The 17,811-nt window shown below is 38.1% G+C and overlaps 1 protein-coding gene across 10 annotated transcripts in view; it reads right to left on the reverse strand.

Moving 5' to 3' along the window:
* chl1b (cell adhesion molecule L1-like b) overlaps nucleotides 1–17,811 on the reverse strand; it is a 920,799-nt gene that overhangs the window by 548,574 nt on the left and 354,414 nt on the right. For 9 of the 10 annotated variants that reach the window (XM_073072426.1, XM_073072429.1, XM_073072428.1 and 6 more), the window contains 2 exons: nucleotides 7,690–7,886; nucleotides 5,818–5,835 (listed from right to left, as the gene is read on the reverse strand). In XM_073072426.1, the coding sequence (XP_072928527.1) occupies nucleotides 5,818–5,835; nucleotides 7,690–7,771 (100 nt within the window). In that variant the 5' untranslated portion in view covers nucleotides 7,772–7,886. The remainder of the gene's footprint in view (nucleotides 1–5,817; nucleotides 5,836–7,689; nucleotides 7,887–17,811) is intronic. The other variant, XM_073072427.1, reaches the window with a different exon arrangement.

The following is a 17,811-nucleotide window of genomic DNA, read 5'->3' on the forward strand; positions in this document are numbered from 1 at the left end:
TTGTATTCCTGATATGGGACTCCCCACGGCTCGTACACACCTCGATCAATCAACAAATGACTGTCAGGATACTTTATTCTATTTACACTCTAACATGAGCACTATGAATATTTTCTTTTTTTTTACTTTTGTAAATTTACCTGCCATGGCCAAGAAATTTGCCTGTTAGTAATACTAAATGGGTTTTCATCCAAAGTTCTTTCCACTGACTTAAAATAAACACGATAATATGGAATTAATCTTTTTTTTCCGCCAATTACTGTCAGTTGTCTTGTCATTGTTTATCTCAGATAATGAACTATTTCAAATGTTATATTCAGCTACTGCTATTTTTACTAATTGTAAGTTTGTTAGTAACCTCTAATAACAATTTCAATATGATAATTATGAGTTGGAACTGTGCATTTGCACTGTATATCATTTGGTCTATTTACAGTAAATTTAACCTGGCTTTGTGACAGCGTTCTGTGAGCTTGAGAAAAATATATTGCAAGACAGCTAGTCACAAATTCTGTCAGATATATCCATTTCCAACATACCTGATCTGATACCCTCTCTCTCCAATCAGAACAGAGAGTTCCTTTGGTCCTCAACTTTCACTTCAGTAGGCCCTTCATCCAGAACATCACCGTTCACTACTTCTTCCAGTTACTCCATGATCCCACCACAAACCACATCTTTCCCTCTCTCCCCCTACCCACCCATTACCTTTTCCACAGGGACCACTCTACACATAACTCCCTGGTCCACTCATCCCTTCCTACTGTAGGAGATGCAACACTTGACCCTGTATGTTCTATCTCATCGTCATTCAGGGACCAAACCAGCCCTTCCAAGTGAAGCAGAGATTTACAAGCATTTCTTCCAGCCTGTCTATTCTATTCAGTGCTCTTGATGAGACTCCTCTAGACACATGAGACAAAGCATAGACTAGGCAACCATAATGCAGAGTACCTGCACTCTGTTCACAATGGCCACCTTGAGATTCCAGTTGTATGTTATTTCACCTGGTCTTCCCACTCCCACCAAACACTGTCCTTGGCCTCTCCATTGCCACAACAAGGTCAACCATAAACTAAAAAGACAGCACCCCTGACACTAGGAAGCCTAAATCATAATAGTCTGAAAATTAAGTCTTCCAATTTTAGGTAAATCACACTCCCTGTGTTCCTTTCCTATTATCAGCAGACCATTCATGATCTCTCTTTCATTGTTCACCTTTTTCATGACTCCCTCCTCCATTACTTAAACTCATCACCCTCCTCCATTTTATTCCATTTGCCCATCACCCATATACCATATACCTGTAGTTCTTTTCCCTTAGTTTACCTTTCCCATCTCTTGCCCTATTTGGCTCCATCTGCCCATCGACACACACTCATCTAATTCAACATCATCTCCAAGCATCTGTCTCGCCTCTCCCTTTCATGTCTATACACTGGCTATATCCACTTTACACTCTCAATCCTGAAGCAAGGCATTGACCCGAAATGTCAACTATCCCTTTATCTCCACAATGATGCTCGACCTGTTGAGCTCTTCCAGTAGCTTGTTTTCTGCTCTAGATTTCATCATCTGCAGTCTCTTCAGACAATTCAGAAAAAATCTTAAGCAGATGAAGACCAATGAGAGTTATGGGTTATTAGCAACAGATTGGAAAAGTCATACATGACCTTATTGAATGGCGGAGCAGGTGTAGCGGGTCTTTGACAAAGTACCACACATGAGGCTGCTTAACAAGTTAAGAGCCCATAGTATCACAGAAAATACACTAACATGGATAAAGCATTGGCTGATTGGCAGAAGGTGAAGAATGGGAATAAACTGAGCCTTCTCTGCCTGAATGCCGTTGACTAATAGTATTCCACACAGGTCTTTGTTGGGACCGCTTCTTTTTACCTTATATGTCAATGACTTGGAATTGATGGCCAAGTTTGTGGACGATATGAAGATGGGTGGAGGGGCAGGTAGTTTTGAGAAAGTAGAGAGGCTACAGATGGACTTAGATTAGGAGAATGGGCAAAGAGATGACAGTTGGAATACAGTGTTGGGAAGTGTATGGTCATGCACTTTGGTAGAAGAAATAAAAGGCAAGACTACTTTCTAAGTGGAGTGAAAATTCAAAACTCTGAGGTGCAAAGGGACTTGGGAGTCCTTTGCGGGATTCAATAAAGGTTAATTTGCAGGTTGAGTCCGTGGTGAGGAAATATGACGTTAGCATTCATTTCAAGGGGACTAGAATATAAAAGCAAGGATGTGATGTTGAAACTTTATACAGCATTGGGGAGGCCATACTTGGAATATTGTGAGTAATGTTGGACTTTTTTATCTTAGAAAAGATGTGCTGACAATGGAGAGGGTTCAAAGGAAGTTCACATAAATGATTCCAGGATTGAATGGCTTGTCATCTGAGTAGCATTTGATGACCGGGTCTCTACTCACTGGAATTATGAAGAATGAGGAGTGACCTCATTGAAACCTATTGAATGTTGAAAGGCTTCGATAGAGTGGATGTGGAGAAGACATTTCTTATGGTCAGGGGCTCTGATGTAAGATGACCCGTCTCAAAATAGAGGGGCATCCTTTTAGAACAGAGATGAAGAGGAATATCTTCAGCCAGACAGTAGTGAATCTGTGGAATTTGTTGCCACAGGTGTCTCTGGAGGCCAAGACATTGTGTATATTTAAGTCGGAGGTTGATAGATTCTTGATAGGTCAGGCCATTAAGGAATATGGGGAGAAGGCAGGAGATTGGGGCTGAGAGGGAAAATTGATCAACCATGATGAAATGGCAGAGCAGACTTGATGGGCCAAATGGCCTAATTCTGCTCCTATATCTTATGAACTTCAAAAGCTGGATCAGTAAAGTCACTCTGCCAATAGTACGCTACATGGTATCAAGTGATTGAACTCAGTTTTACTGTGAATGACCAGCATTATGATAACATCACCTCTTGGATCCTGCCCTAGGTTAGATCTGGTATTGGGTCAGATATCCCATTGATTTCAAAGGAAATTATTTGTAGAAAGAAAGGGAGACAAAGTTTTACTAGTTTTATTTTATATTCAGATGTTTGCATTTTTAGGTGTAAACACCTCTCAGTTTATGTTTTTTTTAAGTTGCTATGTTTAAATGAGGAAGATGTTCAAAAAATATTAAAATCAGACTCAGCTTTTATAGCTGGCAATGTTTGCACTCACAGTTCATCATCTGTCTGGGTATTATAGGGTGAAGATCACTTTACTAAGCCACCTGAGGTCCTATCACCGCCCAACAGCACATTGAGATTGTCAGCAAGATTGACCCTCCAACTCTGGCCAGGCACAGGTGAATCACAATAACCCCTCCAGGACTGAACCTCCAAGATGTGCCAACAACTTCACAAAAACATGGATTTCACACCACCACCTGCCAACTGCAAACTGGGTAAGAAACACGGAACAGCAGATTCAGATTAAGCAGTCACAAAACATCAGCTCAGATTAACTTCACAATTTCTCAACACTTCATTCAATGCTGCTGCTCCAGATGAAATGCTATTTTTTTCTGCTAGCCTTGCAGACTTCATGAAATAAAGTGAACTATAACCCTAACATCATTTCAGTTGAAACATTCTGAAGAAAATTGCACTGAAATTTCATGCCTGCACAGACATAAATGATTGGAGGAGAGATAGCACACTCGTTAAATTGAGGTATTCCAGCCTTCCAAAATTCTATAGTCTAAAAATACTTCAGAACAGCAATCCACTTGTGCTATTAGGCAGCCGTTTAACTGGAAAAAGTCTGTCATTTTGTTTGGTTAGATGGGAAGGTAACCGATAATTGCAGTATTCAACCATAAAAATGAAGCTCAGCATATTTTGTTAGAAATATATGTCAATGTAGATTTAAAGGAAATTAGGTAATCTCTTATTTCATAATCACATTGAAATGGTGCTGAATAGATGGTCATGCTCCAGAAATCTTCTCACACATCCCCATCCTGAGAAGAATTTCTTGACAGGTTCCACACAGTGAGGAAGGCATCATTGTACAATTGGCAGACTTTGGAAATTTTCACAGATACTCCTGCTTAAAACTATCCAGGAGACTGTGGCCTGACAACACTGAGCACTTCATTCTGAATGTTTTCACAAAGTTCAATGTAGTTGTTTCAGTAGAAATAATTCATTTCTGGGATGCAACTTCAAAGTAAGGGTTTGTATAGTGAGACATTGCCACTTAGAGGAAATGTAAACACAATTATCTTGTCCTGGGAAAAACATTTTTACACTGATCTCAAACTGGGCCTCCATAACCATGCTATTAATGAAGACTAAAGGTCCATTCACGTATTGACTCTCTCTGTCTCACATACAGTCACACAGACTCTTGCAGTCACTTGCACTCTATTTGTTATGCACATCCTATGTAATCCTATATAATTTGTAACTATGACTGCATCTCTGCACCTTTGTCTCCAGAGAGCTGGAGATAGCTGGGTGGTTCCATGAACATTGTCCGGGGTAGACGCTGAACATGAACAACAACCTAGCTGGGGCAAAATTTATTATTAATTTTGAATTTTTTGTACAGCTTATCAAATTTGTTAATACATCTTTGTTCCAGGATTAAGTATGCTACTTTCACCAAACAGTAAAAATCTTTCAATTTTTTGATTAATTTTGACTGTGTATTTTGTGATCAGCATTACACAGATGCATGCTGTCAATCATCCGGCATGAAGGTCATGCATTTGCATTCAGTAGTGTGACTTATTCTCCATGTTTGGCATTCATCGAGGTAAACACAATTCTGCAATGTTGATGAATGAGAATACAGGACCCTCAGAGATTTTACATCACAAGGAGCTGCAAGAACATGACTGCCTTTGGCAGCTAATTTATATGACAGGTATTCCTGCTTCAGCCTGGTTTCTTCCAGCAACCACATTACTTCTTTAGTAACCTTGCTGACCTATTCCAGGGATTACAAGAGTCAATGCTGACAGAAAAATTCTATCCACCTGAAAATCTTTGCTGAGCATTCTTTACAAGGCAAATTTTCAAATCAGTAGAGTTATTGTTTTAAGTTATTTACTATTCAAAAAGATTTATTACTTCTGATCGCTAAACATTCAGTGATTGTTTAACAGTTGCTTATCTGTGTTGGGTATAATGAGTGCTGGAATTGCTGTTTAGTAATCCACCACAATCCTCATTGCTAGTTCACCTTTATAAAATGAAGGAATTGACTGCAGTGTAAAATTTGTGGTGTCCTAATGCTGAAAACTGTTTGAAAATGCTGTGACCTAGAGTTGTGATTATATAAAATCATATTTGTGTTTCAAAATTTTAGAGAGGAAATGGCGGCTAATTTAAGTTCTCCATTACAATGCTCTTTGGAAAGAACAAGTTAAATTTGCAATGGACCTTGATTTCAATCTACTGATGATGAAGAAAATAAAACTGAGCAGGACAGCAAGGTGTAAGAAATTAGTGGTGAGTGAGGGAAGAATCATTGTTAGAGAAGCATTTTATTGCATTGTTCAAGCACAATAGTCAGTCAATTTGAATTGAAAATCTATAAGCTGTACATTGATTTAAATGTCTTGGTTTCATGCCTTTGGTTGAGCTTAACTCCTCTTATTTATCTCATCTGTTCCTGGATTCAGAATTTTTCATTTAGTTTTCAATAGAAGGTGAGCACACATGTGGAAATTTTGTCAGAAACAATTCTGAGTTGGAGTAAATGAAGAAATCCATGAACAGGTTGTTTGTGACGTACTACATAAACAGCAGATAAGCAGGCTTTAATTATAATAGGAAAACTTACTTCTTTCTTGAATGAAAGCTTTAGATCCGAGGAAAGGCAAATGAAAAATGAAAACAATAATAATTACAACTTTTTAGGTTCCTTTAATCAGAGACTGTATACAATAAACAACCTGAAATTTGTACTCTTCACAGTCACCCACAAAACAAGAGACCTCATAGAATGAATGATGGAACATCAAAGTCCCAAATCCCATCCTTTGCAGAAGCAGCATTAAAAGCATCAACAACTAACACCCCCCCCCCCACACACACACACGCACTCTCTATATTATCCAGTCTTTTCTTTAGTATTTTTATAACCTGAGCATGAAAACTGAGTGGAACATTCAAAGAAGCAATTGCTTACTTGCTTGGTCATCTATGAGCTTAAAATTAATGCAAATACATAATTAAAATTATATATTTGTAACTAATGACAGACATTTTTATCCCCTCCAATGGTGCTTACTTTTCCAAGTTTAGGTTAAGATTTTTTACGTAAAGTTTTGCACTGTTTAGATATTGAAGTGCATAATTTTAAACAGATCTTGATTGTTAAGTTTCTTTCAGTTATTTCATTCATTGGTTTGAAACAGCCTGGTGAAATGTTAAGTTTAGACTCTTGTTCATCTGTCTTCTTGTGCATAATTCCACTGATAGGCTAATTTAAATGTTTTTAACAGAGTAAATAGAGGAAGCTAGCACTTCCCAACTGAGACAAAACAGACAGCAACATAAAAATATATTGCTACTGGCAGAATTGGTTGTCCTGGTGCCAACAGTCTGGCTTTTGATAAAATTCTACCTTTAAATTCTACTTGGATAACATATTGCATTGGAGTCTAAATCCCTGCTTTCTATCATAGAAGGAAGCAAGAACAGGATCTACTGAAGTATAGGTTACCAGTTCAATCTCATCTGAAAATTTAAAAGCCAACAGTTAATTTAATTTCCTCTAATTACACTGTAATAAAACCACACAAATATTAGATTAATCAGACCCAAAATTGCAACCAGTTCAACAATTAATCAACTTAAAATACTTAAAAGATTTGCCAGTCATTACAGGCATACATTTCTCATGAAAATTTAGAAAGTAAGTTATTGGAAATTTTTGATCGTCTTAAACATACTCTACCTTCTGATATTTATAAGCACCTATGAATCATATTTTTTCATTTATATACTTGTATAACTTAATAATTAAAAAGAAAACCATAAACATTATTAGCAACAAATCTGTCAATTAGTGTGTACAACACTGGATAACATAGCTATAACATTACATTTATTAAACCACAATGATAGCTACTTCATTAATTGTTCAATTATCTTTCTTATTATAAGTAGCTAGTTCTTCTTTATACTGCACATATAAGACATCCTGGTAATGAACATTTATGCTGCCATGCCCAGCAGCCACATTAAAAGCCTGAATAATAGATCAAGTCTCATCAATAATTTATTGCACGTCAGTAGCTGGTTGCAACTGGATCAGAAAATTACAAAAGCTTGATAGGATTCTGCTGCAGATTTCTTGGCAATAAAAAGGATTATTTTTTGCCACTTCAACTCCTGAATATTAAATTCACTTTTTGGAAAGACTGATTTTTCCAAATATCCAGAGTGCTTCATTTTTCATCAAAATGGGAGACAAGAATGTTGCTGACATTGATAGCAAATTTATACATATTATTTCGAACTGGACTATTCAAAATCGCACTACCAGAGGAACAACTGTAGCATTCTAATTAATGAGGACTTCCTAAAATTCAGTAGCTTATAGGGATAAGATGGGAAAAGAACTAATACCAACAAAGACACTTAAGACTAGATATCCAGAACAATGAAAGGGAGATAGAAAGCAAATATTTAATTCATTTTGTCTTACCCTCTTCTGGAATCTCCATGGATGAACTCCACTTAGACCAGCACAGCAAACATAATAGCAAACTTCTTGTGCTCAGTATCATCTTCAGCAATTGGGGGATTAGACAAGATCCAAAAGAAAATGTGAAGATTTCTCCTGTGATTCCACTGAGTTGCAGTTCAGCCTAGCGTATAGCCATGAATCACACTGACCAGAATCTGGAGAGGTACAAAGGGTGAAAATTAATCAGCATTAATCCACATGCAGTCCAGGACTTAAACTGAAGTAAACCCTAATAGGTCGCAAGGTATAGTGCAATCTTACCATCAATGCAATTCAGTCCTTTTTTTCCTCTCTATGAATACAAGTTTTTTGCATTAAAATAAGATGCCTTTTGCTTATATCCACTTTCTCCCACAAGAGATTTGTAAATGCAAGTCTACTTTTCTCAGTTTGTTCTGATTTCACACAGACAAACAGAACATTGAACTTTATGCAATCAGATTACTGTGACAGCAGTGATAGGGTAAAGGAAGTAATTCACACTGCTCCTTTTGGGATTTGTTGTTACTGCTAGAGGGGATCCTACTTTACAAATATTCTGAACAAAAGATTCAAAATATTATTTAGACATGAATGAAAATAAAGCCTTTGAAAATAGTTTCTTTGAAAATATGTACCATACATTAGAATCTTGATACCTTAAGTTAACTTCAGCAAAATATCACCAAGAAAACTTAAATTTGGTAAATGGCATTTTCACTTCTCCGGGATAATTATATCATATCATAATTATAGCAAGCAAAATCATTTTTTCTGTAAAATCAATAGCTTTTGCTAATAGATTATAAAAGCATGAATACTGCATCTCAGTTGCAAAAAATAAAAAAGTTGAAATTAGTAACAAATTTTTATGTAGCCTGTAAAATAAAAATCAGTAATGCAATTGGTTTATGATTTGCAGCTTAATCTTGCAGGAAGGATGGGCAGGTGTGAAAGAAACATGCTTACTACATAACGTATTCTGTGCACCAGTCACAAAGAGTTGCTGAACTAAAGGAAAGGAATTTAAATAGTACTTGAAACCCCTCTGCACTTCTCAAAAGCTGCTGCTAAGGTAGATTATGATACAGCACATTGTCAAACTAAGAAGCTCATTAGGGAGATAAACAAGATCAGTGGGTTCATTCACAACACAGAGCAATTACAGAAAAAATGATTCTAAATCAATTTTCAGTTGGGTGAAATTTGCAGTCAGTCATGGTCAAAAGAGTGCCTTAGGCCTAATACCAATGACTGACAAGTCGGGTGCTCCTGGACAAGTCCAGGAGGGTTTGCTTGGGCTCTGGAGAGACTATCATAATGAGCTGGTGTCAGACCTGTCAGATTATGGAATGTGGCTATATGCAAGGTGGTCGCGAAGCTTGCTTGGAATATTCATGCTTGTGCACATATCAGCAAGAGCATTGCAAATCAAATCATACTGAAATGCAGAATACCCAGGAAATTACAAGTCACGTGTCAAATATTGCGCCAAAATCAATGACAAAATTTTACCAAAAAATTAAAAGATAAAATTGGGCTGAATGGTGGAGGTAAATAAAGGACATACAGGACGTCTTGTTGTTACATCCTCACCCCTCACAATGCAACATCAGTTTTTCTCTTCCTTGTCCACTCGGTGACCAAGCTTCCCATGCATTGCTGATCCTGCTTGGTTTAAAACCTGTCAAAGGAGGAGTGCTGTCATTGACCCCACCCAATCCTTGTCTATTACCATGGAATCCACTGACTGCTGCTGTCTGGGGGAAAATATTTTAATTGTGGATGTTGTTCCTTTGTTGAAATATTTTAAATACATAAGAAGAGATTGGCTCACTGAGAACACTTTATTTTAAAGCAAAACCTTACACACAGAATTATATAGAAGGTGCAACACAGAATCAGGTCTTTCAGGACAATTGCTCCATGCTAGTGATTATCCCCATCTAGCCACTTCACCTGAAGCTTCTATATCTTTCTTGTTTGTGGTTACCAAGGTCCCTAGAAATGCATTTAAATTGCTCACAACAGCTGTTTCCTGTGAGAGTTAATTCCACATTCTGCAAACTCTCAGGGCAAAATGTTTACAGGAATTCCCCGGTGAAATAATTAGTAAATATATTATATTTATGGTTCCTAGTCTTGATTTTACCCGCAAGCAGAACAAGACCAATTCTGTCTTTTTTTGAGTGGATCCTTCTTTGTTTTGTTGCCCTCCTGCAGCACAAATCACAAAGAGTTGTTAAACTAAAGAAAAGGATGTCTAAATAGTACTTGAAGCCATATTACACTAATAAAAATCTGCTGCTATGAAAGATTATGATGCATCACGTTCTCAAACTTGGTCTCTATTTTGTTTTTTGATGAAAGTAAAGTCATGCTTCAGGTTATGCTTTATCCATTCCTGAGAGGAGACTGCAATGGTTCGACATACAATGGGAGGTCATTCCTCTGCTTGTTTGATGTCTAGCATCAAGCAGTGAAGAGCACTTCTAAAGCCAAAATATTTCTAGGAAAGGGAACTGCAGCCTGCAGAAAATAATCATTCCTTGGAAAATCGAAGTTATATCTTTGGCAGACTTGCATCCTCTCAAATTTCCTTACATAACGTGAAGCAGTTGAAGATAAAGAGACTTCATGAGTCACCTTTCTGACGAGATGTTTGCTCTGCCACTGATATATAAAAAAGTCAGCTGCTGCCAAAATCCAAAGAATAGTAACATAATTCATATACTGAGAGATTAATATTACTTTCTTTTTCAATCTTTTTATTGATTTTTTCAAAAACAGATACATAACGGTCATAATAGTACAAAGGGAGTGGGATTACATTGTTGGCAATTAACACATGAGTAAAAACTATAAGTAACACCAATATAATAGACCTCCCAAACCCTTGATACAGACAAGATACAAAAAAAAGATGGAAAAAAAAACAAATTGAAAAATCAAAAACAAAATAAACTAAACAAAACTAAAACTAAACTAAACAAAGCTGGGCTATTCTATTACATCAAAAAATAATCATTAGTGTCGTCAATTCTGCTCCTCTACTCAAATTAATGAAAGATATAAAGGAATCAGAAAAGGTCAAATTACATTCTGTTGAAGTATTAGATAAAAGGCTTCCAAGTTTCTTCAAACCGAGAGATCAAAGGTACCATTTCTAATTTTTTTCTAAATTTAAACAGGATATGGTTTGGGAAAACTATGGAGATGTAGTTGGAGGATTCACCACTTTCATTCAATAAAACAGATCTTCTAGCCAATATGCCTTATTCATTAACATCAGATCAATGGCTTTTGTTCTTAAACTGTTCTATTGATCAAACTGGTTGGGAAAAAAACTCTGCTACCTTCTGTCTTGTAATTGTCTTTCTTCAAGGGACTTAAAATTCATTGGTTCAGTTCTAATTATCTTAAATATCAAATCCAGGTGCAAGATAGAACTTTTTTGTGCAATATTTTAGAAAGTTGCTATAACATATCTCTATCATTTTTACAAGGCTGCTTCTTAAAGACATAACTGTTACACCAGTATTTCATTTTGAACAACTGCTCAGGACTTCAATTCATTAGAATGGTAACTTATTAACAGAATAACACATGTAACTAAAGTAAAAGTTTTAGTCTTTGTTTGAGACTAAATTGGCTTTACAATACTCAGAATGATTGAACATAAAAGATTCCAATCAAACTTGAATTCCCACTAGCAATCAGATAGTCACATGTCAATTTGTAGACGCAAGAATTCTGCAGATGCTGGAAAGCTTGAGTTACGCAAGTAACATGCTGAGGAACTCAGCAAGTCAGGCAACATCTATGGAGGGGAATAAACGTTGTCATTTCGGGCCAAGACCCTTCATCAGAACTGAAAAAGAAGGGTGTACAGCCACAGCAAGGTAGTAGAGGAAAGAGGGGGAATACAAATGTTTTCACCTCACACCTTTTCCCATTCTCCATTCTGATTGCACTCTCATGCATTCTCCTCTCCTCTGCTACCCTCATGTTATCCCTTTGGTTCCCCTCCTACTTCCCTTTATTCCCCTCCTACTGCCCTCTCCTACTGGTTTCCTCCTTCTTCTTCAGCCCTTTACTTCTTCTGCCAATCACTTTGCAGCTTCTGATATCATCCCTGCTCACCCCTTTACAACCTACCCTCTCACTTTCCTCATTTTACCTGTCACTTGCTAGTATATACACCCTCTCACTCAATCATCTTACTCTGAGTTCTGCACTCCTCCTTTGCAGTCCTGATGAAGGATCTTGGTCCAAAATGGTGACTGTTTATTTGCTTCCATGTATTCTGCCTGGCTTGCTAAGTTCCTCTAGCATTTTGTATGTGTTACATGTCAATTTGCTCCCCACACAGCAAAATATAACTGGAAGATTTCTCCATACTTCTCCCTTTCTGAACATGCAAACATCTATTTCAAGACACCCTACTCTGTGGTGATGGAGGACTGGGAGAGCTCATTTATCTGGCAGGCTTCATTCTGGGTCATAAACCATCAAAGCAATTGCAATAAATTTATGAGCTCAGATCTATTCTGAAGGCACATTATTACTTCACGTCCAAGATTTAATACCTACAGTATATTTTTTCTGTTGTGACAAAGAATCAACTCCTGAAACATAATCGTTTCCATTCTCAAATGTGTCTGACCAGCTGGGAGATCCAGCATTGTCTTTGCTTTATTCTAACCTTTTTCTATTATTTTATATCTCCATACTCAAATTATAAACTGTTCTTTTTCTAAGCCAGAGGAGCTTGTAGTAAATGAGGCAAAAACAGTAGGGGAGCAAAAACCAAATACATCTCTTACTGAGCCACAGGATATCCCTCAGCCCTTTATTAGGTATTGAATAATAAAATTATTAAACATTGTCTGTTGTTTTAATATTGCAAACTGTATCATATTTCAGAAGTCAGGAATATAGACATTAAATCCAAAGATAATTCAAATCTCATGAGAAAGACCTTCATCAAAAACTAATTTTCACAACAATCTATATTATTATTCCACAGTGCTTATTTTTTCATCTCTTTGTGATAATAGTCTCCTGTCTGACTAGTGTCAGTTTGCAAAGCTAACTGCTAGAACCTGCTGTCTTTCTGAACTCTGTCATCAGCTGCTCTTCTGGAAACACTTTTAATCAGTTGACAATAAACCTAAAATTCATTTGAATTCAGGATTATTTTCAATGAGGATCAATATAATCAGATTCAGATTTATCTAAAAATTATCATTAATAACTGCTGAAATAATGGAGATTGAACAAAATCTGAAGAAAAAGACAAAACTTAGAATTTCAAAAGTCCTAGCAAAAACATTACACTGTTCCTTATCTGGGAATCTATTTACTGCATGTACTTTTCATAATGTACTTTGAGTAGTACTGCAAGCAATGCTTATGTAATTACTGCTTAAACATGAGAACACCAAAGTTCTAGTAAAGTTTCCCTTGAAATTCATCAGTATATTGACCTCCGCAAATTCTGAACTTAACACTTAGTGCTGCTGAATGAATCTACATCAATTTTCCAGTGAAGAAAAACAATTCTATTCAATGACATCAAGGCAGCATTTGATTGAAAGCGGCATCAAAGAACTTGATACTTCCATCTATAAAGTTCGCACCAGCTGCAGGATGCAGTCCAGTAACCCATCAAGACTCAATAGAAAGCACCTTTCAAACCTTTAGCAATTAGAAGGATAAGGGCAACATGGGAACAACACCACCTAGATATTGGCATCCTGATCCAGAAATTTATTGACTTTTCTTCACCACTGGGTCAAAATGCTCGAACCTCCTTCTCTAACAACTTCATGGAATATAATGGTTAAAACCCACAGCTCACAACCACCTTCGAGAGGGGTGGGCAATTAAATGCTACTTCAGCCTCCGAAGCCCACATCCCTTAAATGAATATATAAAAATACATAAATTACTTGGATGAGAATTAGATGGACTGATGAGCAAATCCTCAAGCATTAAACAATTAGTGGAGTAGTTGACAGCATGCAGGATGAGAAAGGATACAGAAAGACACAGATCAGCTGGAGGATTGGGACCAACGGTGGCAGGCAGATTTCAATCCAGACCAGCCTGAGATAATGCAGTTTGTGGGGTCAAGTATTAGCATATGCAGAAAATAGCTGGGACCTCAGTAATATAGATGTACAGAAGGACCTAGGATACTCATAGTTCCCTAAAAACAGTGACACATATGAATGGGCAGAGCAGATGGCATTTAGTCTGTTTTACTTCATAGCCCCAGGCATTGCATACAAGAGATGAGATATAACATTGCAACTGAAACATCAGTTAGATCGTATTTGGAGTAATGTGCACATTCCCACTATCACAGGAAGGATGTAATAGCAGTAGGAAAAGTACAGAAGAGAATCACCAGGATGTTGACCATACTGGAGGGCTTTATATATAAGGAGAGATTGGTTAGGTTGGGGTTATCCTCATTGGAATGTAGAAGGCTGAAGAGTGATTTTTGCAGAAGTATGTAAGAGACTGAGCACAACCATCAAGTCGAACGATTCCTGGGTGGGGTTTGCAAACTTTAACCAGAAGTTCATCAGGAACTTCAGCTCAGTGGTAGCTCTGCTGACGGTGTCAACTAGGAAATTCACAAGCTCTTTTGTCTGCATTTCTGAAGTGCAGGCTGCTCTTGCCAAGCTCAAACAGCAGTTCACATCAGTTCCCATCTTGGCTCCTCCTAACCCAGACCTTCCCTTCTTCATGCAGGTGGATGCCTTAAGACAATGGAGTGGGTGCAATGTTTTCTCATTGGCCACTTTGGATGGTAAACTGCACCTGTGAGCATTCCTGTCCAGACAGCTATCCCTGGCAGAGAGAAACCATGAGATCGAGACTAGGGAGCTTCTTGTGGTTAAGTTAGCCTTGGAGGAATGGCATTATGGGCTAGAGGAGGCCAAGAGCCCTTTTGTCATTCGAACTGACCACAAGAACTTGACTTGTTTTCAGGAGGCCAAGAGACTGAATTCCAGGCAGGCCAGGTGGTGTTTGTTCTTTAACTTCCTTGATTTCACCCTGGGAGCTGGCGCGATTGCGTTCGTCTTGTCTCCTACGGCTGAAGAACTCATCTGATGCTGCAAGCAAAAATGGATTAAGGCAAGAGAGATTTTGCTGGCCCCTACCTGGAAGGCAGACCAAGGCATACCGAAGAAGACAGGGACCCGCTTTGCAGCCTGGCAACACATCTTGCCTCTCCGGGTTGAGTTGAGAAAGTTGGCGCCCAGGTTCATTGGAGCCTTCAAAGTCCCGAGGGAAATAATCCCAGTGGCTTACACCTTGCAGCTCCCCAAAACGCTAAAGATCATTTCTACGTTCCACATCTCTAAACTAAAATCTGTCAGACCCATCCCCTTAGCCCCACTGCTGCCCAGGTTTATCAATGGGGTACAGGTCTTCACAGTGCGAAGATTATTGGATTCATAAACTCTTTGGGGTGTCCAGCAATACCTTATAGACTGGGAGGGATTCGGACCAGTGGAAAGATGCTGTGTGCCTGAAATAGCCATCTAGGATCCAGTTCTCCTCCATGACTACCATCACCAAATCTCTGAGCAGACAGGGCCATCAGGAATTGGCCGTAGGGGACAAGACACACACAATTGCGCCAGCTTCCAGGGTTTAGACACTCTTAACTCTCTGGTGTATGGGTAGCTAGCACGGCCATTTTAAGGGTACAGGATACTCCAGTATTTGGGCACAAACCATCCTTGTCAAGGGCTCTCATCACAGCATCATGTTCAGGGTGGAGATGTTAGGCTGAAGTGTCCATTTTTGTACTGCACAACTCTACATTTTTATAACCTCTAGCAGAAATGCTCAGTTCGGATGGAATTAGAGAATGCAAATTATTTGAAATTGTTGGATTTGATTTTGATTCCAAAGAGTGCAATATATTCAGATAGAAGATGAGGTGCACTTTCTCAAGATTATGCTTGCCTTTGTTGGGATAATGCAGAAGCCACAGATATATCAGAACAGGAAGAGAGTGAATAATTAAAATGACAAGCATTTGATAAAAGAGGATCAGCCCTAGAGACCAAATATAGCTGCTCCACCACTCAGTTACCCAATCTGCCTTTTGTTATCTCCAGTGTGGAGGCAACCGCATGAGAAGTGTCAAATGCCAAACACTAGACTGGAACGAGGGCTGGCTGGTGGTGTAGTGGCATCAGCACTGGACTTCAAGGCAAGTGGTCCTGAGTTCAAACCCAGTCATCCCCCACCTGGGCGTTAGCAGTACCTGCACAAAGGAAAGGCCTGGCAATCTACTTCTGTATCTTGCCATGAAAAGCCTCTGGATCCTATGGTTCATGAGGCTACACGGAGTCGGGCTCAACTAAAACGAATGAACAACAACTGGAAAAACAAGTGAATTGCTGCTTTCTCCAAAATGATTACTTTGCCATTAGATGGTGGGAGAGAATGGGGCAAAGTAAGAATGCTGCATGAATAAATTTTAATGCTAAGCAAAATTATGTAAATGACTGAGCTCCAATTAATGTTTTCTTGCCAATTGGTCTTAATGGGCTTTCCTGTTCTACATTACTCTCTTCTACCTCTCTTCATCTAATCCTACCATCATTTTTCTTCAGGTACTGATTTAACTTTCTTGTAACTCTGCATGCATTAGTAATCTCAAGTATCGCTGTCAGAATATTCTGTATACATTCTGAACTCCCTATTGTATTCACTATGGCTGCCCTATTTTTGAACTCACCATTTAATTTATTATGCCTATCCTATTTTTGAACTCCCTCTTGGATTAATTGAGGCTATTCTATTTTTGAACCAGCCCACAAGCGAAAGCATTTTCTCCATGTTTACTCTTCTGAAATTTTAAAGATTTCAAATATATCACCCCTTTAGTTCTCTCCTTTCAAGAAACAGAAGTTGCCCAATTTTTTTCAGATCTTTCTGGATAGGTACACCTAAGGCAACTAAGTGAACCTTCTCTCACACTTTGGTTTTCTTTTAGTTATAGATAAACCAAATTTTCAGATTACAGCAAATTCTCTTTCACATTCTGCCCAAGTAGAATCATACTTTATAGTACTTATTGGGTACTGAACATTCTTTTCCTCGAGGTGCTCTGGTTCCCTTCCACATCCCAAAGAAATGCTGGGTTATATATTAATTGGCCACTATAAATTGCTCCTAGACTGTACATGAATGGTAGAATCTACAAAGAGTTGACGGGAGTGTAGAGGAAAAAAATGAGATTACTGCAGCTTTAGTGTAAATGAGTGTTTGATGGTTGGTACAGGTCAGTTGGTACAGGGCCTGTTTCTGTGATCTTTCTCTCTCCATGAATCTGAGACACATAAGCACAGCTCAAGGTCAAAAATAGCTGCTTATTAATCTGTTTTCTTCAGAGCCCAACTTGTTTCCGGTGTTTTGTGAGACTCTGTGGGAGACAAGACAAGCTATATGTGCAGTGTCAAAATTAATTCACAAACCACTCAGTATCAGGACTCTGAAGCTCGTTTTGCCTCAAGTTTAAAATTTAATGAAATAGATTAGTCCCACTTTCCGAACATTTAAATTCCTAATGGAGTCTCTGTGGCTCTGTTTATTCAAAACAGAACAGTTGATGTTGCAGTTGAACCAGAACCAAATCTTTACTATAACGCTATTCTGCCTGGCTAAGCTCAGGCGTGGTTATGACCTTAAAGGCCATCAAAACTTGTGAAATTTAATCATATAGAACAGTTATTTGAACCAGTCATAGAGGCAGCTGTCCAAGACAATGCCTGATATTGCCACAGAAAGCCAAAAGTGCAGATCAATAGCTGTAACATAAAGTCGTACCCTTACAATATAAAATAAGGAAATGAACATGTTTCAGGAGAGTAAACCATGATAAAGTGTAAAAGTGGACTTCACTAAGCTTTGATGCAAAAGCTCTTGAGACAATCTTTTAACTGGTGATTTATCCTGAAATTATTTACAATTATCACAGCAATACACTCTTTCACTTGCATATGCTTGTGATGTTAAAGAAGGATGTACATCTCTCTCTTCTCATTTCTGCAATACACTTCTCAA

This window comes from Hemitrygon akajei, chromosome 19 (assembly GCF_048418815.1).
Source record: "Hemitrygon akajei chromosome 19, sHemAka1.3, whole genome shotgun sequence".
NCBI lineage: Eukaryota > Metazoa > Chordata > Chondrichthyes > Myliobatiformes > Dasyatidae > Hemitrygon > Hemitrygon akajei.